General features: G+C 38.5%; 2 protein-coding genes across 2 annotated transcripts in view; both read right to left on the bottom strand.

The window, feature by feature from the left end:
* LOC134842146 (sorting nexin-12-like) overlaps positions 1-26,739 on the bottom strand; it is a 457,691-nt gene that overhangs the window by 85,167 nt on the left and 345,785 nt on the right. The window lies entirely within an intron of this gene.
* LOC134842064 (polypeptide N-acetylgalactosaminyltransferase 9-like) lies at positions 20,726-24,171 on the bottom strand. The gene is made up of 4 exons (XM_063858220.1): positions 23,343-24,171; positions 22,931-23,131; positions 22,032-22,308; positions 20,726-21,687 (listed from the first exon to the last, which is right to left on the bottom strand). The coding sequence occupies exons 1-4, from the start codon at positions 23,980-23,982 to the stop codon at positions 20,967-20,969; spliced, it is 1,839 nt and encodes a 612-aa protein (XP_063714290.1). The 5' UTR covers positions 23,983-24,171; the 3' UTR covers positions 20,726-20,966.

Below are 26,739 nucleotides of genomic sequence, written 5' to 3'. Positions count from 1 at the left end.
TGAAACCATAAATCAACTTGAGTTTTAACTAGGATCCATCGCTGCAAAAAATGACGATGTATTAGGTCTAGCTGAAAATTATATCGAAATTAAAACTCAACAGGACCAGGTAGCAATTGCACCAACCCCGACGCCAAGCAAATCCGTTCGTTCTCAGCGTTCTAAGATTGCATCAATGACTTAAAGTGAGCGTCGAAGAGGAGCAGCCCTTGTAAAAATTAAACGCGAGGAAGTTGAACGTCAGGCAGAGGCTGAGCTTCGTTTGAAAAAGCAAGAGATCCAGATTCAGTCGATGAAGGGTCAATTTGTACTTGATGTGGTTGTAGATGAAAGCCGTCAAAAGAAGCAACTATTGAAGAGGCTGAATATCTGGAAGACGTCACTGAAATCTGTGGGCTTCATCGTAGCAGGTTGAAATTTGCATTGGCAATTGGAGTTGGGTGATCACTCAATTCGCAGCTCAGGTAGCAGTCCAAAGTCTCAACCTGGAACCTGCTTCCGAGTTCTTGTCGTTTTCAAGTATTGAACCGCCTTTCAGTAGAAATCTGACGATGACTCACAACTCTCATCCAAATGCTTATTATTTCGAAACTATGTGTATAAACTCACAGAGTGTTAACGTCTTTCACACTTCAAATACAAGTGTCAGCTTGCCAAATCCAATTGTAAAAAGTATGTATGAGCCATAGGAACAGCTACCTTTGACCAACTGATACAACATTTTAATGCAGAGTAGTTTTAATCAGTCTTAGATTCCAACGAGCTCAATGCCCATTGCTCAACAAACTAGTTTCCCAATTACTTCTGCATGTTTTGTGTACAAAACGCTTTTACCCACTAAGGTTGGTCCTCTCAATCCTCCAACAGCCACCTTCCCCCCTATCTCATGTTATGTCACACAGCCATCGATTGTTCAACCGTTCTCTAGCGGAGGTACAATTTTTTATGTTGGTATTCCTAATGCTGCAGACGCCGCTATCTATTCGAAACCGCTGATGGCGCCTTCTACAAGTGAGAACAAACAAATTGGGCCAATTACATACTCGGGTGGTGAAATCTTGACACTGAGCCAAAAAGGTCTCCTGCCGGAGTGGAAGTTGTCTTCTTTGGAAGGAAATCCTTTGCAGTGGCCTGAATGGTTTGGTCAGTTCAAAATCGCAATCGATGCAAAAGTTTTAAGTGATGATGTCAAACTGACATAACTCAAAACACTCGTTTCAGGCAAAACGAAGAACGCAATGGCGATTTGGCTTGCAGTGGAATATTCTACAAGGACGCTTTGAAAACTCTGGAGAGGAATTTTGGACTATTACAGACAATTGTGGCGGCTCATTTTCAAAAAACTTTCGAACTTTTCCCCTCTCAAAATGCACAATTCAGAAAAAATTATCAGTTCGCTTCCTGTATATCCAGTCTTGTCGCTGTTTTAAAATAGTTAGGATATGAGTACGAATTGCAGCATACATCCGTTTTGAACCAAGTAATTTCAAATTTGCCTCCAAATATGAATGAGTCGTGGTCGCTTCACTCTGTAAAGAAAATTTGGAGACAGCCAACCGTTTTAGATTTTAATGACTGGCTCCGCGACAAGGCTGAGGCACATGAACTTATGCGTGTCAGTCAGAATAACTCACCAACTGAGGAGACTCCAGAGACTGGTTTCCATAAGCACCCACAAAAATTTTTACCGCTGCTTCAAAAGTTGAAAAACCATTTTATGCTCCGTGCCTCCAGTGTAAGGGTTAATACCCACTCTGGAGTTGTTCTGTATTTAAGAAAAACACCCCAACTCAACGAGCTCAGTTCTCCGCGCAAAATAGGTTGTGTTTTGCTTGCTTGCAACCTGACCACTTGTTCCGAAAATGCCATAAAGCCCGCAAATGCACTAAGCCTGGCTGTGAAAGCAACCGTAATGTCTTGTCGCATGGTGCTTAGAAAGTTTTCAGCGTAAAGCCTGCTGCAAAAAAAAGTGAAACATTAGCAAAAAAATAAACCAATCAAACTCAAACATTGTGCCCCGCCGAACCGGAATAAAACGCGAACTTCGCCATCGAACGTAGCCGTGTCGCCGTCTTACAAGAAACTAACGGGACTCCTTCCTGTGCTTCGATTGCAAATAAGTTCATACACAGACGTGACCACAGCTCTTGTAATGTGCGATTCCTGTTGTACCCACTCATGAGTCTCTGCGGACCTAGCACAGCGTTTAAACTTAACTGGCCGAAAGCTAGATATTCTGGTAAACGGCTTCAATTCGACGGAATCCGTTCCCACGCAACAAGTCGAAGTAAACGTGCTTGCCAAATTCGACCACCTTGAATACTCGTTTAGGGTTAGGCCGTTTGTCAAAGACAGTTTGAGCGTTGGTTCCGAAACCATTGACGTTCCCAATCTCCAAGACAGGTTTCCACATCTGCAGCCAAATGAACCTTTTGTCTACAACTACTCGGACGTTGAGATGATATTGGGGCAGGATGTCTTTCAAGCAACCAATCCCCTCGAATACTTCCAAAGAGGAAATCAAAATACTCCTTTCGCTGTCCGTATGCCCAATCGACTGGGTTCTTAGTGGCCCACTTCCATCAACAATTAGTGTTTGAGCCACCACTTTCAAGTGCAATGTTGAAGACGTAGCACTTGCTGACCAAGTGAAGAAATGAAACGAGCTAGAATCGTATGGCAGGTTTTAACAAGCTGATCCCCGTTCCGCAGCTGATAAACTTGCTCAAAAAATTCTTGACTATCACGCTTCATGATGGCAGCCGTTATGTTGTCGGAATGCTCTGGGCTGATGATAATTTTCATCTTCCCGATAACTTTTACGCTTTATTGGTCCAGCTTAAGTCGCTTGAAAAGCGTCTAGAGAAAGATTTAAACCTGAAAACTCAATACACATCAGATATCCGAGGTGATTTCGGAAGGGTAACACAATACCGGTTAGCCCTCACGACTAAAAAAACCGCTCAGATCGAGATTGATACGTACCGCACCACCCAGTTTTAAACACTAACAAACCCGGCAAAGTTCGGCGCGATTTGAACGGTGCTTCTAAGTTTCACGGCAAATCACTGAATAACTCCCTTCTCGTCGGCCCCGATCTGCTTCAGAACCTTTTATTTGGTTTAATGCGCTAATGCGCTTCCGAGACCACAAGTTGGAGCGAAAAATTCTCCAAAATGTGCTAATTATGCTTTTCGCCGAATAGCCGTCGACAAGCAAAAACGTGACCCCGAAGCCGTTTTCGCCGCGTTAAACAATTTTTACATAGATGAATACCTTGGGTCTGTGAAAAATCCAGAAACTGCTTTAACGCTGCGTCGCAGTTTAGTTGAACTGCTTAAGTTGGATGGGTTTAATCTTACATCGTTTTTTAGCAACGTTCCCAATCTGTCCTTCACACTTAATCCCCATAAGACCAGCGCTAACAAGAGTTAGGAAATTCTTACCGCTGCGATTAATCCGGAAACCGCACCGCATGCTCTCACTCGGTCTCAAATGGGACCACGTCACCGATACGTTTGTTGTGAGCAGAGGAGTTAACCGCGAACGCAAAGACTCTGTTACACAGCGATCGGTTCTTAGTTTTGTGTCCTCCGTGTTCGACCCCATAGGTCTTCTCGCCCGTATAGTGTACGCGCACGTTTGCTACTGAAAGATATCTGGAGATTGAGTGGCCAACAGTGGGACGACTCACTGCCAAGTGAGTTGTGCCGCAGATTCACTGAATGGCTTTCCGGCTTGCCCCAATGAAGATGCTTTCAATTCCGAGTTGAAACTCCAAGCTGTGCTTCCTGCTTGTCGCCTGAAGGATGATATCGAGAAAGCTCTGACACTGAGTGTTTCCTGTGTTCATGTGGGCTGACATCACTTCAGTCCTTCAGTGGTTGCACTTGACAAGCAAACAGCCCGTGTTTGTAGCTAATCGAGTAGCCGAGATTCTGGAGCCAACATCAATTGACCAATAATCCTATGCTTTGAGTGGAGACAAACCCGCCGACACCTGAACTAGAGGTATTACTGCTGATTCCTCCAAGCAAAGCAGTTGGGTAAACGGCCCTTCCTTTTTGAAATTTTTTAACTGGCCTTTCAATGAAAATAGAGAAGTTACTGAGAAAGTTCGCCGGATGGTCCGGTCTATGATCTGAATGAGTGTTTAGAGGTCTCTTCCAATGTTCGGTGCACTGCAGTTTTGACTGACTTTGGCTTCTCTTGGGAGGAGTATAGCTCGTTCTCCAAGATAAAGTGGCTGGTCGCATATATGTTGAGACTCTCACCTAAGCATAGACATTTCAGATTGCCAGAAAAGGCCATAATTGATCCAGCAGAACTTGTCATTGCAGAGGAAAAACTTTTGCGACTTTCGCAGTTAGACTTTTCCCAGCTGAAAGTAAATAATTAGCAGCTGGAAAACATCGAGCCGTATATCATCGTGTTCGCCTTTTATCGGACCAAACGGTTTAACTAGATCTACCGGCCGCATACAACGTCTCTCCACAACCGCATTCGAAACTCGCCATCCAATAATTTTGGATAGCCGCCATCGCCTAATCCGATTGTTTCTCCGTTTTCATCACATTAAGCACGAACATCAGTCCGTCGACTACCTTCGTTCCGTCATTCATCAGCAATTTGTTGAACTACGCTTGCGATCTGCACTAGGAGCTATCGAAACACGTTGCGTTTGCTGTAGAAAGCGAAAAGCGAAAACCGTTACTCCAATGATGTCTGACATTCCCGCGGAGCGTCTAAATTACCGCCAGCCACCGTTCTCGAACTGCGCTGTCGTTTATTTTGGAGCATTTCAAGTAACCATTCGTCGATCTTCCGAGAAACGCTGGGATTTTCCATTTACTTGCTTTTCGCGCAATTCACATTGAGTTGGTTCCATCCATGGACACAAGTTCTTGTGTGATGGCTATCGAGCGCTTTATTTCTAGGTGAGAAACACCCTCAAAAATTTGGTCGGACAATGGAACGATTTTATAGGAGCCAAAAACGAGTTTCTTCTGTGCATAAAGAATTGGAACGCAGAAACTCCACTGTCGCCCATAGACAAAGGTATTAAGTGGAAGTAAAATCCGCCTAGTGCACCTGATCAAAGTGGAGCATGGGAGCGAAAGATGCGCAGTTGTAAGCGCGTGTTTTATGCAATCTTAGATTCAAGAAAGTTGACTGACAAGATTTTGACAAGAAAAACCATTTTATGCTCCGTGCCTCCAGTGTAAGGGTTAATACCCACTCTGGAGTTGTTCTGTATTTAAGAAAAACACCCCAACTCAACGAGCTCAGTTCTCCGCGCAAAATAGGTTGTGTTTTGCTTGCTTGCAACCTGACCACTTGTTCCGAAAATGCCATAAAGCCCGCAAATGCACTAAGCCTGGCTGTGAAAGCAACCGTAATGTCTTGTCGCATGGTGCTTAGAAAGTTTTCAGCGTAAAGCCTGCTGCAAAAAAAAGTGAAACATTAGCAAAAAAATAAACCAATCAAACTCAAACATTGTGCCCCGCCGAACCGGAATAAAACGCGAACTTCGCCATCGAACGTAGCCGTGTCGCCGTCTTACAAGAAACTAACGGGACTCCTTCCTGTGCTTCGATTGCAAATAAGTTCATACACAGACGTGACCACAGCTCTTGTAATGTGCGATTCCTGTTGTACCCACTCATGAGTCTCTGCGGACCTAGCACAGCGTTTAAACTTAACTGGCCGAAAGCTAGATATTCTGGTAAACGGCTTCAATTCGACGGAATCCGTTCCCACGCAACAAGTCGAAGTAAACGTGCTTGCCAAATTCGACCACCTTGAATACTCGTTTAGGGTTAGGCCGTTTGTCAAAGACAGTTTGAGCGTTGGTTCCGAAACCATTGACGTTCCCAATCTCCAAGACAGGTTTCCACATCTGCAGCCAAATGAACCTTTTGTCTACAACTACTCGGACGTTGAGATGATATTGAGGCAGGATGTCTTTCAAGCAACCAATCCCCTCGAATACTTCCAAAGAGGAAATCAAAATACTCCTTTCGCTGTCCGTATGCCCAATCGACTGGGTTCTTAGTGGCCCACTTCCATCAACAATTAGTGTTTGAGCCACCACTTTCAAGTGCAATGTTGAAGACGTAGCACTTGCTGACCAAGTGAAGAAATGAAACGAGCTAGAATCGTATGGCAGGTTTTAACAAGCTGATCCCCGTTCCGCAGCTGATAAACTTGCTCAAAAAATTCTTGACTCTATCACGCTTCATGATGGCAGCCGTTATGTTGTCGGAATGCTCTGGGCTGATGCTAATTTTCATCTTCCCGATAACTTTTACGCTTTATTGGTCCAGCTTGAGTCGCTTGAAAAGCGTCTAGAGAAAGATTTAAACCTGAAAACTCAATACACATCAGATATCCGAGGTGATTTCGGAAGGGTAACACAATACCGGTTAGCCCTCACGACTAAAAAAACCGCTCAGATCGAGATTGATACGTACCGCACCACCCAGTTTTAAACACTAACAAACCCGGCAAAGTTCGGCGCGATTTGAACGGTGCTTCTAAGTTTCACGGCAAATCACTGAATAACTCCCTTCTCGTCGGCCCCGATCTGCTTCAGAACCTTTTATTTGGTTTAATGCGCTAATGCGCTTCCGAGACCACAAGTTGGAGCGAAAAATTCTCCAAAATGTGCTAATTATGCTTTTCGCCGAATAGCCGTCGACAAGCAAAAACGTGACCCCGAAGCCGTTTTCGCCGCGTTAAACAATTTTTACATAGATGAATACCTTGGGTCTGTGAAAAATCCAGAAACTGCTTTAACGCTGCGTCGCAGTTTAGTTGAACTGCTTAAGTTGGATGGATTTAATCTTACATCGTTTTTTAGCAACGTTCCCAATCTGTCCTTCACACTTAATCCCCATAAGACCAGCGCTAACAAGAGTTAGGAAATTCTTACCGCTGCGATTAATCCGGAAACCGCACCGCATGCTCTCACTCGGTCTCAAATGGGACCACGTCACCGATACGTTTGTTGTGAGCAGAGGAGTTAACCGCGAACGCAAAGACTCTGTTACACAGCGATCGGTTCTTAGTTTTGTGTCCTCCGTGTTCGACCCCATAGGTCTTCTCGCCCGTATAGTGTACGCGCACGTTTGCTACTGAAAGATATCTGGAGATTGAGTGGCCAACAGTGGGACGACTCACTGCCAAGTGAGTTGTGCCGCAGATTCACTGAATGGCTTTCCGGCTTGCCCCAATGAAGATGCTTTCAATTCCGAGTTGAAACTCCAAGCTGTGCTTCCTGCTTGTCGCCTGAAGGATGATATCGAGAAAGCTCTGACACTGAGTGTTTCCTGTGTTCATGTGGGCTGACATCACTTCAGTCCTTCAGTGGTTGCACTTGACAAGCAAACAGCCCGTGTTTGTAGCTAATCGAGTAGCCGAGATTCTGGAGCCAACATCAATTGACCAATAATCCTATGCTTTGAGTGGAGACAAACCCGCCGACACCTGAACTAGAGGTATTACTGCTGATTCCTCCAAGCAAAGCAGTTGGGTAAACGGCCCTTCCTTTTTGAAATTTTTTAACTGGCCTTTCAATGAAAATAGAGAAGTTACTGAGAAAGTTCGCCGGGATGGTCCGGTCTATGATCTGAATGAGTGTTTAGAGGTCTCTTCCAATGTTCGGTGCACTGCAGTTTTGACTGACTTTGGCTTCTCTTGGGAGGAGTATAGCTCGTTCTCCAAGATAAAGTGGCTGGTCGCATATATGTTGAGACTCTCACCTAAGCATAGACATTTCAGATTGCCAGAAAAGGCCATAATTGATCCAGCAGAACTTGTCATTGCAGAGGAAAAACTTTTGCGACTTTCGCAGTTAGAGTTTTCCCAGCTGAAAGTAAATAATTAGCAGCTGGAAAACATCGAGCCGTATATCATCGTGTTCGCCTTTTATCGGACCAAACGGTTTAACTAGATCTACCGGCCGCATACAACGTCTCTCCACAACCGCATTCGAAACTCGCCATCCAATAATTTTGGATAGCCGCCATCGCCTAATCCGATTGTTTCTCCGTTTTCATCACATTAAGCACGAACATCAGTCCGTCGACTACCTTCGTTCCGTCATTCATCAGCAATTTGTTGAACTACGCTTGCGATCTGCACTAGGAGCTATCGAAACACGTTGCGTTTGCTGTAGAAAGCGAAAAGCGAAAACCGTTACTCCAATGATGTCTGACATTCCCGCGGAGCGTCTAAATTACCGCCAGCCACCGTTCTCGAACTGCGCTGTCATTTATTTTGGAGCATTTCAAGTAACCATTCGTCGATCTTCCGAGAAACGCTGGGATTTTCCATTTACTTGCTTTTCGCGCAATTCACATTGAGTTGGTTCCATCCATGGACACAAGTTCTTGTGTGATGGCTATCGAGCGCTTTATTTCTAGGTGAGAAACACCCTCAAAAATTTGGTCGGACAATGGAACGATTTTATAGGAGCCAAAAACGAGTTTCTTCTGTGCATAAAGAATTGGAACGCAGAAACTCCACTGTCGCCCATAGACAAAGGTATTAAGTGGAAGTAAAATCCGCCTAGTGCACCTGATCAAGGTGGAGCATGGGAGCGAAAGATGCGCAGTTGTAAGCGCGTGTTTTATGCAATCTTAGATTCAAGAAAGTTGACTGACAAGATTTTGACGACAACCATGTGCCTAGTTGAAGGTTCACTAAACGCCCGTCCACTCACTCTCGTTTCTGACGACCCAGATAGTCTTGAGGCTTTGACGATGAATCATTTCCTTTTAGGTCAGCACAGTCTAACGTTTCCGTCTCAAAGGTTGAGTGAGAACTATTATCACCCTAAACACTATGCCCAAGCGCAGTCGCACGCAAACGCAATTTGGCAGCGATGGTTAACTGAGTACGTCCCTACACTCAGTAAAAAAGTTAGGTGGCATGCTACTCCCAAATATTCTTTGAAAATCGGAGATATGGTGTGTTTAGTTGAATCCACTAGCCCTAGGGGCCACTACCCACTAGCATGCTTAATGTCGCTAAACTACGGCAATGACAACACCGCCCGCTCCGCAAATCTAAGGACCGTTTCCGGAAACTACACACGGCCGCTTGTTTAGCTCGTTCCGGTTCTCGCTCCTTCAGGGGTGGACGATGTTAATGCAACATAGCATTAAAGTATATTATACAATCAGTATGGTTGCTTAGCAATACCAGCTATATAGCCCAGCGTATACATAACGCGTTCCGGGGAGTTCGGCGTGGGTTCGATTCTCACCTCAAGCGTTTCATTTGAGAATCCTATTTGAGAACCTGACAGAACATAAAAAGCTAATATTTTAATCGTTTCAAAATTGGTTTGCAATTAAGTTTTTGTTAATTCAACCGCGTGAACTGAATTTGATTTCATAGAAAAAATCATAAATCAGCGCATGATCAACCCCACTATTTTGGCTTGATACGTTTAATGTAGTCACAATATTTCGACCATATTACGTGAATTTAAAACCGATTGTGTTTTGTTTTTACTGTATAAGTTGAGCAGAATAGTATTGTTGTCCTAAGATCAATTTTAAAAAGTTCATATTTCACCTTTGATCATTTTTCGTAAAGTTGAAAAACGGGGATTTATAGATTGCCATTTGGCCGATTTGAGACCATTAACGCGCGTTGTATTTCGCGCTATTAAGGCGTAAGTGGAGATTTATTCCGTCTGAGAAATTTTTTAATTTGGTTGAAGGAAACTTAATTGCCTTAATTAATTTGTTGTTACTAGGAGCAAAATCTATCACTTTGTGTTTTATTTGGTTTGATTTGAAAAATTCTTATTATATATTTTTTTCATTTTTTAGGAAAAAATCATCAATTGTTATAAAGTGAAGACTGCTTCATAAAATTTAAAAGGTAGTCAAAAATTTCAGGACTTCGCCTTGATACAAACTGTCTTGTTCAAAACTGCAACTCAACTGTGAGTGGAGCGGAAAAGATAAAAAGGATAAAAAGAAACTTAGGATAAATAGATAAAATCAAAACTGCAACTCAACTGTGGGTGGAGTGGAAAATATAAATAGTATAAATAGAAACTTAGGATAAATAGAAAACGCGGCTGGATTTTAAGAGCTTTACTAGATTTGAGTAATACTTAACATTTTTATCGCGAATAGATAACTTTACTAAACATGAAGCTCGAGAAAACACATTGATACTGAACCAATCGGAAGTGAACATACCTTCATAGACTTCATCTGGGTTATTTTTGGCGAAGAAAATGAAATTTCACCTATTAATAATATTACTCTTATCAGAGAAAAAACTTGGTAAAAAACAACAATTTTGCACATGCTTTGAAAGCTAATTAATTTGTGGATACTCAACCCGCGCAATTGTTTTGCGTCACCTAGCAATTATGTAGACTCATAATTGGCGGGCGTCACTTGTGAAAATTTGCAGACTCAGAGTTTTACTTATTCAGTTTTTCCCAGTAACGTTATCGGTCATGTTTTTGATTGTGTATGAAAAATGCAGCTTCGCCTCTGTGTCAAAGTTGGCATACGGGCATGGCAAACAATTTTAGTCCCCATAAGTAACCTTCAAAACCACTCCTAATACTGCAGAAATGATGCTCCGCTGAGGTGCGGGGAAAAGGAAAAACAGCCAAATACTGTTGCAATGGATTATAATTAACCAAAATGCAGGGCGGAACTAGGATTTTCTCAAGGGGGGGGGGGGGGGGGGCGCCTTTTTTTAGGTCGACCAAATTGATTTTTCGAGCTCTCCAAAAGCACTGTTTTGCCCCTATTTAGGCAAAATGTTCTGCGCCGCAGGCAAATTTTTGAAAAAACAGTCAAAAAAGCCGTTTTTGGGCACTTTTTGAAAAATTTTGACAAAAAAATGCGTTTTTTTTGGCGCGCACTCCCCCTCAAAGTTAGTATATATTGGCGCCAAAGGCGCCTTTAGAAAAATTTTAGGGTCGGTCGGCCAAAAATGGATTTCTGAAAAAGTATCAAAGGGGGGACCCTTTGGGTCGGCAGGGGGTCGAATCCCTGAGGGGAAGGGGGGGGGGGGGGCGTCCGCTCCCCCCCTAAATCCGCCCCTGCCAAAATGTCTATAAAAAACTTCCGCATTTTCTTCAAATTTTGCAGAGTTTTCTGGATTACTCGCAGCCTACACAAGTTCTAAACTAGCTCGTGTTCTATAAAAATTTGCAAAAGCATATCCCTCACATTTTAAACCACGGTCTGCTCAATTTTGACACCCAAGCCAAACACGCCCAAATTTACAAACACATTTAGTCGCACACCTACCCCCTTCTCCAGCTAATCCCTATCCCCCCACCTAGAACAATACCCACTTACTACACCCCCACCTACCCTATCCCCCACTTGCCCCACCTTTCCTACCCCCACACACATACCTACCCTCCCCCTTCCCACAATTAATTAACTTCTATCGTACGATTAGGGGCGTAAGTGTCTGTAGTGTGAGTGTGTTTGTGGGGGGAGGGGTAGGGGCGCACGTGCTTACGGTATTTAACGTTTTTTAACGGTTAGTGTAAGTAGGCGGTAAATGGTTGGGGATGGGAGGCCTTGGTAAAAGAAGGAAGTATAAAATGGTGGGAGTTAGCTTAAGAATTTAGGGGGAAGGGGAGACAAAAGGAAAACAAGACTGCTCGTATCAGGGCGAAGCCCTGGATGTTCCGACTGCCTTTTGAGGTTTCATGAGCAGTAATAACAAAAAACAATTAAATATAATAAAATAAAATGAAATTTTTTTTTTTTAAATTTGAAAATTTTTATGAAAATCATCCCCCCACACGCCCTATAAAGTACAAAAAGATAGATTTCGACCTATTATTATATCAATTATAGCATATAAGCTTTCTTGAACCAATCTGGAACGATTTCTAGGGCGGAATAAATCTCCGCTTATGCGTTAATAGCGCGAAATATATCGCGCGTTAATAGTTCCAAATTGGCCAAAATGGCAATCTTTAAACCCCCATAACTTTACAAAAAATGGTCACAGGTAAAATATCTTTTCAAATTTAAGCGCAGGACAACAATAGCATTTGAATGATATAAAAAATGCCGTCAAAAAATGGTTAGTTAAAAAGTCGAAATTTGTCTGAAGAAAAAAAAAACCACCCCGAGCACAAATATTCCGTTACTTTCGTATCGAAAGTCGGAACAACAAGACAAATAGAAAACATTACAATTTTTAACTGTAGCCAAATGTAAAACACAATTTAGCATTTGCAACGTTCAAATTTTGAACTTTTAATTTCAAAGTTTTGGCAGAACTATGCTTTTACTCAAAAAATTATATTTCAACCCTTTATAACATAAAAAAATTACTTTTGGTTCAATTTATTCTATTATAATGGACTAAATTAGATTCTATTCCATTTGTTTTATAATCGATTACTGTTCAGACTTTCGAAGAAAACGGAATATTTAGGCTGGGTTTATGCGTATCGAAATATCCTACGCAACAAAACCGTGCCGAATGGAATTGAGGCTAGCCAATCGGTCGTTTCGATCTTGTACGACTGAAAGGTTAACACTTGATGTTTGATATTGTCCAAAATTTTTAGTTTTTCAAATATTCTTCTCACAAGAGTTTATTCGATATGAATTAGGTGGCAGTCGGAACATTCAGGGCTTTTGCCAATACATTATTGATTGTTTTAGAGTTGTGGACAGACTTTGAAAATCCAATGCAATCAATTTTTATCTATAGAGGTTCATTGTGGAAAGTTACTGAAAAGTATATGATGTATTAACTTTGAGAAATAATTATGCCAATCATCATTCCGAATGACTTTTCCCTCAAAATCAGGATTAAATCTTGAAGCCGTTTTCTGTATAGATTTTTTTTATTGCTGCAGCCTAATGTTTTTGAAGTTACTCGGATAACATGAAGAGAAATTACCGCAATGCATGACACAAAAATCTGCACTAGCTTCTGATTTTAAATGAGGAATCAATTAAGCTCAACGCCGTTGAATAACTGAGAATTGAATGCATTTTATTTTCTTCATTTAGAACAATCTTGATTTTAAAACCGAACAAGACTGCTCGTATCAGCTCGAAGCCCTGAATGTTTTGACTGCCTTTTAAGGTTTTATGGAGCAGTAATAATACTAAAAATATAAATGAAATAAAATAATATGAAACATTTTTTTTTAAATTGATTTTTTTAATGAAAATCATCACCCCACACGCCATATAAAATACAAAAGGATAGATTTCGTTCCTTGTAACAAATCAATTATGGCAATTAAGCTTCTTTCAACCAAATTGGAACGATTTTAAGACGGATTAACTCTCCGCTTGCGCGTTAGTAGCGCGAAATATATCGCGCGTTAATTGTCCCAAATTGGCCAAAATTGCAATTTTTAAACCCCCATAATTTTACAAAAAATGATCACAGGTGAAATATCTTTTCAAATTTGAACTCAGAACAACAATAGCTTTCAAACGATATAAAAAAATTCCGTCAAAATGGTTAGTTAAAAAGTCAACATTTGTCCGAAGAAAAAAAAACCCACACCGAGCACAAATATTCCGTTACTTTCGACAAATCGGAACAACAAGACTGCTCGTATCAGGTCAAAGCCATGAATGTTCCGACTGCTTTTTAAGGTCTATGCAGCTGTAATATCATAAGAATAATAAATGAAGAAAAAAAATAATTTTTTTTCTTCTAAAATTTGGGATTTTTTGAGAAAATCATCCCCCTCACGCCATATAAAGTACAAACTAATAAATTTCGCTCCTTGTAACAAATCAATTATGGCAAACCTTCTGCTTTCAACCAATTTGGATTTCTAAGCCAGATTCTACGCGAAATAGTGCGAAATTTATTGCACGTTAATTGTCCCAAACTGGTCAAAAAGGCAACCTTTAAACCCCCATAACTTTACGAAAAATGATCACAGGTGAAATGTTTTTTTTTTCAAATTTAAGCTCAGGACAACAACACTTTTCGAATCATTTTAAAAAAATTGTCAAAAATGGCTAGACAAAAAGTCGAAATTTGTCTGAAGAAAAACCCAACCCGAGCACAAATATTCCGTTATTTTCGTTAGGAAAGTCGGAACAAAAAAGGTCAGCATTTTTGCCACTGTTATCCTACAAATAATTCCATTAGTTGTGAACAAAAGTTTTCGAACAAACTCAAACTAATATTTTTCGAGCTGAGAGGCCATTCAAAGGGGTTTCAGTTGTTTGATTTAAAATTTTTTGACGGCGCAAAATGTTTTAGGCGGTATACACAGCCTGAATTAAAATTAGCTGTGGGTCATGTTTACCTGAGACATTATTTACGAACTGGACATTCATCAAATGGAAATTGTATGACTGGCATTTTTTTGATGGCAGCACAAAAAGTTTTTTCGAGGTAATTTTGAAAATTTGGCCCAATTTTTTTTTGCTTTGTTTTCAACCGCAAATCGAATTTCGTACGCAAACAAACATTTTTCGAAAAAAAAAATTTGCAAGCAAAATTTAATTTTTTGTGTGCATAACGTAGTCCTGGTTACGATAATATTGGCTTTTATTTTCTTTTGACTTAATTTTTTTCTTCAAAAACGCTAAAAATTCCTATTTCCGTTGCATGGGAAGTTTATATATGCCTTGATCAATGTCTGATAGTTTAAAATTCAAAATTTTAAAATAATCATCATTGAAAAATTTTACCAAAAACTAAAAGTTTGTTGCTTTTGTTATATCAATTGTGAAAGACAGCCGAACTCAGGTTGTTTTCTATGCATTGCAAATGCAAAGACCGTCCAACCTATGGTGCTTTGAGTAACCAAGGTCTTTGTCACTTGTGTTCGGCTGCAATAACAACCAAAAATTTTTCTGAAATAAATTTAAAAAGAAAAAATCAAACTTTTTGGTTTATGGAAAAACACCTATCATACAATTTTCATTTATGGAAAAACGTTTATCATAGAGATTTCATACAGTTTTCTTTACGTATGGCATTGTATGGAATTGTATGACAAGAAATTTCTCATATATGGGAATTGTATGATAAGAAGTTTCGGTCATCCCGGGACCACAACGAAAGTTTGAGATTCGTTGAAATGACAGAGCATTGTGGCAACGTTTGTTTTCTTTATTCAAATCTGCGTTGATTTTTCTTCGCATATTCTAAAAGAATTCCCTGGAACTCAATATTTGTGAGTTCTCTCTTGAAACTATTTTTTCTCATTGCAACTCGGCTCGAGGTCGGGGAATTATGTTGCGACCATTGCGACTCTAAATGGGTATGTTGCGACCATTGCAACTCAAAATGGGTATGTTGCTACCATTGCGACTCTTAATGGGTATGTTGCGGTCATTGCAACTCAAAATGGGTATGTTGCGACCATTGCGGCTCAAAATGGATTTTTTGCGACCGAAGAAAATTTACCCAAAGATGATATGTTGCGACTTTGAGCGACCCAAATAGGGTATATTGCGACGTTTCGCGACCCAAATTAGGTATGTTTGTTTCGACCATTTCGACTCAAAATGGGTATGTTGCGACTTTGTGCGACCGAAATATTTGCGCGACTTTGCGCGACCCTAAACAGATATGTTGCGACTTTGCACGACCCAAAACAGACATGTTGCGACTTTGCGTGACCCAAATTAAATATGTTGCGATCATTGCGACTCAAGTTCTGATGGAATTTTTTTTTGATAAAAAACTTTGTTGATAAAATTTCTTTAATTTTTTTTCGCACAACAGAAACGTCTAAAAAACTTTTACTTAGGTGCTATGCTTCAGAAACAAACTATCAGGATGGAAAACTTGCAATCATTATTTAAGCCCAAGATTTTTTTGTTCTAACATCCAAGATAAACACGCTAAAACTTACACCCACCTCTCCCCACGTTTATCAGCACACCTACCCACACTCCACCTATCCCCTCCCCCACCCCACTCCAATCTACCCCACCCCCACTTATCCTACCCCCACTTACCCTACCCCAACTTGCCCCACCACACTTTCCTCAACCCCCCCTACCCAACCCTCCGTCTAGAGGTGGGGAATGGGAGGTGGTTGCAAAAGAAGGAACTAAGAATAGGGGGAGTTAGTTCAAGTTTTCAAAGGGAAGGGGAGATAAGTAGAAAAAAGAAAAGTAGAAAACAATACAACTTTTTGCTGTAGCCAAATGCAAAACACATTTTGCAACGATCAAGTCTTAAAAGTTTGCTTTAGGTCTTTGGAAAATTTACGCTCTTACTCATAAAAATCTATTATAATCCTTTATAATGGATTAAACTGATTTCTACTTTATTTCACGTACCCAAGGGACTTTCTGTGCAAGATTTGAAATTCTTTATTTCTTACATATGCTGATTCTTAGATCTGAAATCCTTTATATCTTACATAAGTTGATTCTCAGATCTGATACTTTTTATTTCAAATCTTGATGAGATATTGAAAATTGCAGATCTGAAATAGAAATTTTCAGATCTGAAACAACTTTGAAAAACAAAATTTCAGATCTAAAATTAGATCTGAGACACCTTTTGTTGAAGTATAGTTTGTGCATTTCGAGCAAACAATTGAGTTTTTTTATGTTTCTGCAATACACAATTATGTTTATTTTAATCAGCAGATTAGTAAAAAAAACTTCCGAATATTTCACAAACTGTTTTTTTACTAATTTTTTTGTTCAATTGTGTTAAAAACTTTTCAAAAACTGTTAGAAGACCTGTCTAATTTTTGGTTTCCATGCGCTACTGATGCGTTTCCAATTTTTATTTTATGCCTGAGGATACATTTTTTGGCAGTCTCCGATTTAAGATTTTGCTGAGAAACTGCTATTAGCTAGCAGAAGCTATCGAATACTAAAGTATCAAAAATAGCAAAAATTGTGTCAGAATCATTAATTTTTCAGATCTGAAATGACCAATAAAAACTAAATTTCAGCTCTGAAATAAGATCTGAAATAGATTTTTCAGATCTGAATTAACCAAGAAAAACAAAATTTCAGATCTGAACTTACAGATTCTTAAAGCATCCAAGCCTTACTTTAGATTTTACAACACATTTCAGATCTGAAATTTAGATAGTTTTTCTGACTAAAAAGAGGTACGGGTTCTTTTATAAAAGACTTTTAATTTATTAAAATCGTATGTTTTGAATTTTATAGCGACAGACCCTTTAAATTTTAGATCTGAAATTTAGAAATTTTTTCTGAAAAAAGAGGTACGGGTTGTTTTATAATTGACTTTTAATTCATTATAATCGTATATTTTAGAATTTTATAGCCACAGACCCTGAAATCAAATATAATTGATTTCTATCAACGGAATCTCATTGCGGGAAGTTACTTAAAAGTAACAGTTGTATTAGCTTTGAGTAATAATTACGCCAATCATCATCCCGAATGATATTTTCGATCAAAAATAGGATTAATTCTTGAATCCGCTCTCTGTATAGTTTTTATTGCTGCAGCGTAATGTTTTTGAAGTTACTCGGATAACATTGCCATGTTTGACGCAAAAATTTGCACTAGCTTCTGATTTTAAATAAGGTATCAGGTAAGCACAACGTTTTTTGATATATTTCTCACAATTAATGCATCTTTAGCGCCGGGCGTTTTGGCAGAACAGTATTCTTGAAAGGAGTTGTTCTCCATAAACATCCAGACCAGTTCCAATCTCAGCAGCATAAAATGTTAGACTTACAGTTGACTTTAAGATAACTCTTTATCCCAAAACGACAATATAATGCTTTTGTCCTAAAAATGAGGGAAACTTACTAAAAGACAAGTAAGTTTCCCTGAGTTTTCACAGAAAAAAGAATTTGGAAATAGTAGGTTTTTGATTTATGTTTGAAATTTGTATTGGAACAAGTTTTTTCGTGTGAGCAGTTTTTGCCTATCGATAAACAAAACATTTACATAGCTGAAACCACACAACTCAATATTAAATAAGATGTTTCTAATGTAGGATGTTCTTTGTTATAGGATACTATTTAAACAAAAATTAGTTTAAAATGCAACAGCGCCCAAATAAAACAAGGGTAATTGCTTTCTGTGCAAGTAGCACAGAAGGTTCCGACCAGACACATGAAAAAGTTTGAAACAATTTTTTTCTTCTTTTCTTTAATTTAGTGTAGTTTTTGAGCGTAGTGTGGAGTAATGACTATACAGATGCGTGTAGAATTTTAATCGCCAAACGTTCTTTTCAAAACATGAACATCAAACTAAAAATGAGAAAAAAATTAAACCATTTTGTAATAAGTTTTTTTGCACTGTCTTTATGATACTTTTTTTTGAAATTTTTTGTCGACAAGGAGGCTCTAAATGAAGCTATTAAAAATGGTTTTCATTTTAGTGGAAACTTTCTGAGCTTAAGCAAACAATTTTTAAAAACGAAAGTTACTCGATTAGATAATTTTCTAATATCGTTCAAACTTTAGTATAATTTATCACTCAAGATTTTGTGGTACAAGATTTTGCGTGAAGAAACAAAGAAAAAAATACGAAAGCACAGGTGAAAACAACGCTTCTCCCCATTTTCAAAAGTCGGAGACGAAAATTGTTCAACTGCAAAAAAAGTTACGTTCTTTGGAAAATTTGATTCCCGTTTGTGACTTATAGGCAGTTTTTTCACAAAAAATAAAATGAACAATTCAAAAACGGAAATAAAAATTTGTTTTGAGTCATTTGTTTCACTGTCAACATTATGACACGATTTGAGAATTTTTGAATGACCTTAATTGGAAATTTTGTCTGATACACTTTAGGAATTTTTGTTCCGACTTTTGAAGAGATTGTGGAATATTTATGCTTGGTGTGGTTTTTTATTAAGTCAATATCAATATCGACTTGTTCACTGAGCGTTTTTTGACGGAACTTTTTACACCATCCGAGATATATTGTTATCCTAAGTTCAAATTCAAAAAATTATTTCAACTCTGTTCATTTTTCTGAAGTTACTGGCGTTTGAAAATGGCTAATTTCACCAACTTGGGATAATTAAAGTGCAATATATTGCGTATTTGTAACACGCAAAAGAAACGAAAAAATGCATTCCAAAAAAATTGAGGCCAGCTATTTAGTCCTATTATCACAATACGAGGCGCTATACAAACCTTTTGTAAATTACAATAGCATGCGGAGAGATAAAAAGAAGAAAAATTGAAACAAAAACTTCTTTTTTTTCTAAACAATTTTATCAATTAGTCAGCAAAAAATATCAAATGACTTTAAGTGCAGTCGGAATATTCAAGGCTTTGCCCAGATTTACGAGCAGTTTTGTTGTTTCATTAACATCGGTTATCAATTAAAATGGGCAATACTGTGTGTTCCTTTTAGCTATCAACGCGTCAGCGGAGATTTAATCCGTCTCAGAAATTGTTCCAAATTGGTTGAAAGAAGCTTTTTTCCATAATTGTTTTGTTACCCCGATGAAAATTCATCCTTTTGTACTTATTATGGCGTATGGGTGGATGATTTTCAAATTTAAGAAAAAAAATTCATTTTATTTTTTTACATTTAATTTTTTTAAGGTAATTACTGCTCCATAAACCTTAAAAGTCTGTCGGAAACTTCAGGGCTTTGCCTTTCATACGAGCATCTTTGTTCATATTCGAAATTTAGTTTTAACAGTTTATGTTTCGATTTTCATTTTTATGTCTCGCTTTCACAATTTTGTCAATGTTTCCAGGGCATGTGGAAACGCCATATTTTGATCAGGTCTTTTTTAAGATTAATAAAAAATATGAAGCTAAATTGTTTTTAAAAACACTTCAAAAATAAATTTTTCTTGGATTTCCTAAAACGCAAAAGAAGTTTCTCTGTCGTAGGTTTCTCTGTCAAAATGCGCCGACCCTTATTTTGTTTAAGTTTTCAGGTGTGGCGCAATGACTTAATGAATCGGGTCCGATTGTTTAGCAGACCAATCTTTCAAAATTAAAACTGAAAAATGAGTCTTTTGGCTGACCAAAGTAATGAACTGATGCATGAATGATTGACAGATTTAAAAAGGCGCTCAGTCTTGGGTTAAGCTTCCCCAATTAAGACAATTGGTGTTAGGGATTTTAGCAGAACTGTTTTTTTTTAGCTGACCAATCTTTTAGAAGACTCGAAAAAATTAGCCGGTCAGATTTATTTATATTGTGAAGTTTGTTTTCGACAATTAAAAAAGAATAGGGTGCATTTCTTCATAAATTGAAACCTAATTTCACGCCTTGAGTACCTCTTGATCACGACATTAAAAAAATACGAATTTGAAAAATTAGGCAAGTTGGATATAAAGGGGCGGATGCCCCCCTCAGGGGGGGGGGGATGCTTCCCTCAGGGATTTGACCCCCTGCCGACCCTTTGTACTATTTTGAAATATCCATTTTTGATGACGGACCCTAACATTTTCTGAAGGCGCCTTCGGCGCCAATAAATATTAATTTTGAGGGGGGAAGCGCGCCGAAAAAACGCAATTTTTTGGTCAAAATTTTCGATAAAGTGCCAAAAAATTCTTTGGCCTGTTTTTTCAAAATTTTGCTTGCGGCGCAGTAAATTTGGCCAAAACAGGGACTTTTTAGTGCTCTGGGAGAGCTCGAAAAATCAATTTGGTCGACCTAATAACAGGTCGACAAAAATTTCGAATTTTTTTTTAAAATTCGCACCCCCCCCCCTCGAGAAAATCCTAAATCCGCCACTGGATATACCGGCGAGTTCTGATAAAATTACAGCTGAAAAGTTTTTTTGGCACTGTCTCTATTAAGTATAATCTTTTGATTGCTTCCAGCGGCGATAACAATAATCGGCCAGCCACTATCATGAATGATACATTTTCCATTGTCAAAATTATGATTTTCCTACTTTTAAAAAATGCCCGACACCGTTAACAAAAAAGGTATAAATCACAGCAGTAGTTATGAATTGGAGATTTTTATTTGATCTAACAAACTGGTCGAGTTTATTAAGAACCAACGACTTGAATAGGTTAACCTATTAGTGCTAAATGAACTCCAGATGCCAACTCTGTTTGTTTTGTGAGTGTTTTTCTTCCTCGCAAGGTTTGATTACTAATTTAGTCCCTAAAGAAAGCTCTCCATCAACGGTGAGACACTTTCTAGTCGCCTTGTGAACTATGTTCCCCCTGTTTGGCTCATACTCCCATTGTGTATACGGCCACACCTCTTCATCATTGCAATAACGAACTGGCATAAGCGGAATTTGCCCATCCACCTCTTGACCATTTTCGGAAACTTCCATACACTTACGTAACACGTTTTGAATTTGAAGACGGTCTTTTAAGTACATGAATCGCTGTGAAGACATACCGTGACAGCTGTACAACCTCGGCTCGTTTCCCTCAAAGTTGTCGATGCAGAAACTGCTGTTTGCAACTCGGATTGTTCCGAGTGCTAAAAGAGATTCTTTAGCCCACATTTCCGGAACAATCTCGTTCAGAAACCACGAGAAACTTTTCATATTTGGACACTTGCTACTGTCCAGTATAGGAAGCTCAGAAGCATCCGTCAAAACTGAATGGTCGTAGTCTCGATTCCACAGTTTGAACATTTCATGGTTTTCTAGGCCATAACTATGGGCCATGACCATCAGGTTATAATCCATGTCTTTTTTCTTGAGTTTGTGATCCTCCCCAAGTGGCAAATTGGATTGAGTTATTTTGGCACAGGGTATCACATAAATTTCCCCGCCACATCTCCACACCCTGGAACACTACAATTTATTACAAATGTGCATTAACTGCCGAGTCTTAGTGATATGATATATGATATATGTTGTTTTCAATCACACACTTTCTGAACGACATTTTTCATTCAAATGATTCACTGTTTTTCAAACCGTGTTTCAAATGCAACTTTGACAGTTACTTCACACAAGCAGAACTATAAAAAACCAACGCGCGAATCAAAGCCTTTCGGCCCTTCTTTAAGATTTGTTCTCCAGCATTACTACTATCATTATACACCTCATTAAATTACACCTCTTTCATAACTTTTTTCAGTTAAGTGTTTCGAACGAATAAAGGAGCAAATGGTAAAATACACTCACCTCGAACCGAACTCAGCGTCCTCTCCTGATCGCGAATATGTGCTTTTCATTTTAGTCTCGTATCCTCCGATATTCTTATAGAACTCAGTGCTTATCGCAAACATGGACCACAAGAAGAGGGGTGTGCGGATGGGACTGGAGTCTGGATGGGGGTCTGGGAGTCTCAGCTGGCGCGTGTGAGTGTCCAGTTCGTGGAGCTGCACCTCGACCAGACTCCACTCGGGAACCGTCTGCAGGTGCCAAGGAATGTGTTCCATCTGCTTGTTGTTGGTGTGTTCTTTAAAATATTATCCAATTAGAACCCAGGAAAAGCTAAGATAACTAGATGTTTGCTTAAGCGTAGGACTTTTCACTAAGATTCACCCCATATAATTCTTAGAAAAAAAATACCTGATTGATACTTTTTTGTTAACTTTCGGGGAAACCATTTTCAAACTTTTTATGGTTGAGGCCTTTCTTTCACAAGGAAAAGGACCAATATACGCAGGGGCAAAATTTGGCAAAAGCAGGGACCTTTTAGTGCTTTAGAAGAGCTCGGAAAATCAATTTGTTCGACCTAAACAAAAAAAGGTCGTCAAAATTTTCGAAAAATTTTTGAAAATCCGCCCCCCCCTCAAAAAAATCCTAGATCCGCTCCTGAATATACGAGCTGCTTAGGTACTCATGTGAGCCTTTGCTGTGTCTGTTTGCTAAAAAAGTTAATGCAATTTTTTCAGGGCTGGGAGCTAAAAAAAATGCTTCAATCTCAAGCAACAAGCGGAGAACAAAATGAAACTGTTCGAATGCAATCCAGATTCACGTTTCTGATGTTGTCAGCACTCCTATTGATTTGAATAGGAGTTTTTGAATTTGAATTGTACGTTTATATATAGTTTCTGGTGTTAGAAATTGAATCTCGCCTGTTTCGTCTGCCGCAAAAACCGCCACCCTGTTCCAGTTGTCATCGACTACAATTGAGGTCAAAATAGGTTCCAGCCACCCAGTCAGAACTTCCAGCCGCGCGTGAAGAAACACCGCCACCTGACCCTGTGCCACAGCAACCGCGTGATTCCTGGCCTCGTGGATTGGCATTGGTCTCCGAACGAGTTCGATGTTGTAACCTAAGTGTTGTTTATAATCAATTACCAATTGAGAGTCAAATGTATTTTCTGAAGAAATTTTAATGAATTGATTAATAGAGCTTCATTTTCTCACATCAAATACGTTAAAATTTATTTAAAAACAACAAAAAATTGAAAAAAAATTTTGGAAGAGATAGTGAAATTTTGTAATGAGCATGGTGCAAGATGTATATTTGAAAGTGATTCTTACCTAGTCTTTTTTCTTCTTCATAATCCAGATCGTCCCAGAATGTCAAAAAACTCTGGCTTAATTCAGCCGGACCGTATACGAATATGATAATGTCTTTGATAAAGCTCGCTTCGGTCATTCGTACGATACTCGCAACTTCAGCGTATATGAGGCTCTCAGTCTCGTTGTAAAGCATGATTAAAATCGAAGTCGAGTTTTCAGTTTTGCTTTTGACTTTTGGGTCGTGAAGTTGTGAGTTATTCCTTAAATGACAAGTTTTTGGCCTCGTGTCATCACGAACAATGTAGTGACTCATTAAAATGGCAAGTTTGCTGAGGTTCCGTTTGGCTAAATTGTCAAAATCAGCTAGGTCATTGTTCATCTGAATCTGCTTTGGATCGGATTCTTCTGAATGTTTGTAATCGTTTTGTTGATCGTTTTCGGCCTTGTGGTCAATTTGGTCTTCGTTTTGATCTGTTTCTTGGTCTTTGTAGCTGCCCTCTAATATTTCAGGCTCTACTTGTTGCTCAATTCTTTCGGCTAGATAATTTTCAGTGCCTATAGAGCTAGCGTAAAAGTGCATAACCAAAGCACCCAATAAAATTTTGGCAAAAACTGCCAAGAAAAGGGTGCGTTTTTTGATGCGACATAACCTAGCCATGTTTGCTGATTCTTTCAAGCTTATGACAATCTTTTATTAGAGCGCCAAAAAACGGTTTAAAAAATTTTAGCAGCAATTTTCTGTTGAAAAGCAAGCGTTTGAATTGTATTGCTTTTTTCACGCTCAATTTTTCTCCTTCATTGTTGCAAAAGAATTATGCCAGGCTTAAAAGTAACGACCACTGATAAAGGAGATTTGCATTGTCAAACTAAACAGCGAGCTGTTGCCAAATATCTACATTGTCCTCAATTGTTTTCACTTTCCTCTCTTGTATGGCTAAACTTAGTACCGGAAAAAATCCGGGAATTATGTATAAATTAATTTTTCAAAACAAACGGTTACCGTGTATAAGTAAAACCAATTGACGCTGAACGTATTTTTTAGGCTAGAGAAAAACCCAAAAAGAAGTTACTACTCCTTCGTTTTGTTTTTCATTTGATATGTTATAAACATAATCGTATAGTAAACCTGGCGGTTGCCGTGCAAAGAGGTCAGAATGTTCCGGCAACTTTCGTAAAAACTACTAAACGTTTTTTTTTTCGAGTAGTGTCACTTTGTGTGCGTCTTGAGATTACAAAATTCTTCAAACACGCGCTAAAGTAGATAATTAAAAACAGTCGACAACATTTGTCATGAGTATTTGAACGACAAACAAAAAAGAAGTAGTTATTAAAAAATTTTTCAACCCGAAAACCTTTATTGGCCGGGAAAGTTTACATTGTAGCAAAATTAGCGATCGAGTAAAGTTCTTGATCAATAATTCTTTCAACCTAAAACCCTTTACTGCCCAGGAAAGTTTCGATGAAATTTTCAAAACGAGCTTGTTTTTTAGAAAAATTACAAATTTTTTGTTTAGGTTTTTATGCTGAAAATTGTGATTTTGCTAAAAGGCAAGCTCGTTTTGAAGATTCATTGAAAACTTTCCTGGGCAATAAAGGGCTTTTAGTTTAGAGAACTATTGATCAAGAACTTTACTCGATCGCTCATTTTGCTAAAATTGAACAGATACTGAAAAACTTGAAACCAGCTTTTCTCGACACTGGAACGACCCTTTGGAAATTCATTGAAAAGGATCAAATTACTCTAAAAAAGGCTCACTTTGATATACAGTTTGACCCATCCCAGTGATTATATTGAGTACCTGATAGGTACTCAATTATGTTTACCTGATTATATTTTGTACAGTAAAAAACGAAAAGGAAACAAAAAATTAAAACACTCCTGGATACAATAATCTTCTACATTTTTAACGGTCGGAAAAACAATTTTAAAGTAATAAAAGACAATTGAGTTCTCAAGCTAAACGGCGTTGCCATATATCTTTCTTGTTTGAACTTTGTAACACTCTTTACTTAAATTGCTGTTTTAAGTGCTGAAAAAAAATCAGGGCATATGAAATCAGGGCATAAAAAGATATTTTTCAAACAAACGATGTTGTATATGTTTTTAACTAGTTGCACGCTGAGGTGTTTGTTTGCGAGAAAAGCTAAAAAAACGGTTACTTCTTCCTTCTTCTCGATATGTAATGAAAGTAACTGCATACAAAGAGTTGCCGGTTGCCATGAAGAAATTTAAAACTTTTCTAGTTTTTGTCCAAAAATTTTGCAAACCTGAATAACTTTTTTTACCAAGGAAACGCATGTTGAAACTTCCTTAACTATATTGTTTTCTTGGGTTTTTGGAATAAAAAATTAAAACATGGCTAGTATTTTTTCAGTCTCACCCTCGGGAACTCCTGACTATAAAAAGGGTCCCCTTTAATGCATTTTAGAAAATCCATTTGTTGTTGAACGATCCGAAGTTTTCTAGTTATGGCTTCTTTGGCGCCAGAATCACACATCAAGGACAAACGCTGTGTTGAGTCTTTTTTCAATCTGATTTTGAGCGGCAGAAAATAGAAAAACTTATAACGTGTCTTCTGCACTCTCGTGGAACAATAACGTGTCTTCTGCTCTCTCTATCACATTACCTCCAGTGTGTTGTGTGCCAGTTTTGATCAAGTCCGGAGTTTGCAGGCTCCAGCTCTCTTTTGGCTTCTTTTGTCTTATTTCGTCTATACTGGAGTCGCTGGCCTGGTAAAAACTACCCAGTGGATTTAAACTCATTCTCGTCTAACTATTAAGGACAAAACAAAGCTTCCAAAATAAATGAATTACCAGCTTTTGTTCAACTCTGTCTGATCATACAAAGACAATGAAATCATATTTAAGGTGAGCTTTGTGATTAAAAATGCATAAAAACTAAGATCCAATATAAGTTTTTGCAAACGTTTTTTTTTTCTTTATTTGTTTGCTTATTCAATCAAGTATTAATTTCCAAACTTATGTGTAGACGAGTTAAAAAAAAAATTGCGAGTCATCAAGGCAAAATTTACTGACAAAGTCGACCAAAGGCTTGATCTTGTTCGAAGTTTCATACTATTCAACCGATCTCTAATGTATCAATTGAACTTTTAGATAAGTTGTTCTCAAATTAAGTTCAAATTAGGTTTATAATATTGAAAACAAAACTTGCTTAGAATTTCTGCAGAATCAATATGGTGCGCTTTGTTTTCGTTTTGCTTCGCGGCCGACAAATTTACTTCAAATTTTGATCATTTTTGGTTTTTTGTTATTCAATCAAAAATTACGCCAAAATTGCATAGTTGATCACTGAGGTAATTTGGCTTAATTTTTGATTGATTGAAAAAGGCCAAAAAAGAACTATTTTTGTTGACAAATTTGCAACCCGAATTTTACAAAACAAATTTCATCATAA

This window comes from Symsagittifera roscoffensis, chromosome 3 (assembly GCF_963678635.1).
Source record: "Symsagittifera roscoffensis chromosome 3, txSymRosc1.1, whole genome shotgun sequence".
In the NCBI taxonomy this organism is placed as follows: Eukaryota; Metazoa; Xenacoelomorpha; order Acoela; family Convolutidae; genus Symsagittifera; species Symsagittifera roscoffensis.
The sequence above is the reverse complement of the archived record's forward strand: the minus strand, read 5'-3'. Positions and strand labels throughout refer to the sequence as shown.

Bases quoted from the DNA above. Each gene is read 5' to 3' on its own strand.
- LOC134842064 (XM_063858220.1), bottom strand. From the start codon at position 23,982: ATGGCTAGGTTATGTCGCATCAAAAAACGCACCCTTTTCTTGGCAGTT. The intron at 23,132-23,342 runs GTAAGAATCACT...AACAACACTTAG, and splicing joins TGAAGAAGAAAAAAGACTAG to GTTACAACATCGAACTCGTT. The intron at 22,309-22,930 runs GCGAGATTCAAT...AATATTTTAAAG, and splicing joins TTTTGCGGCAGACGAAACAG to AACACACCAACAACAAGCAG.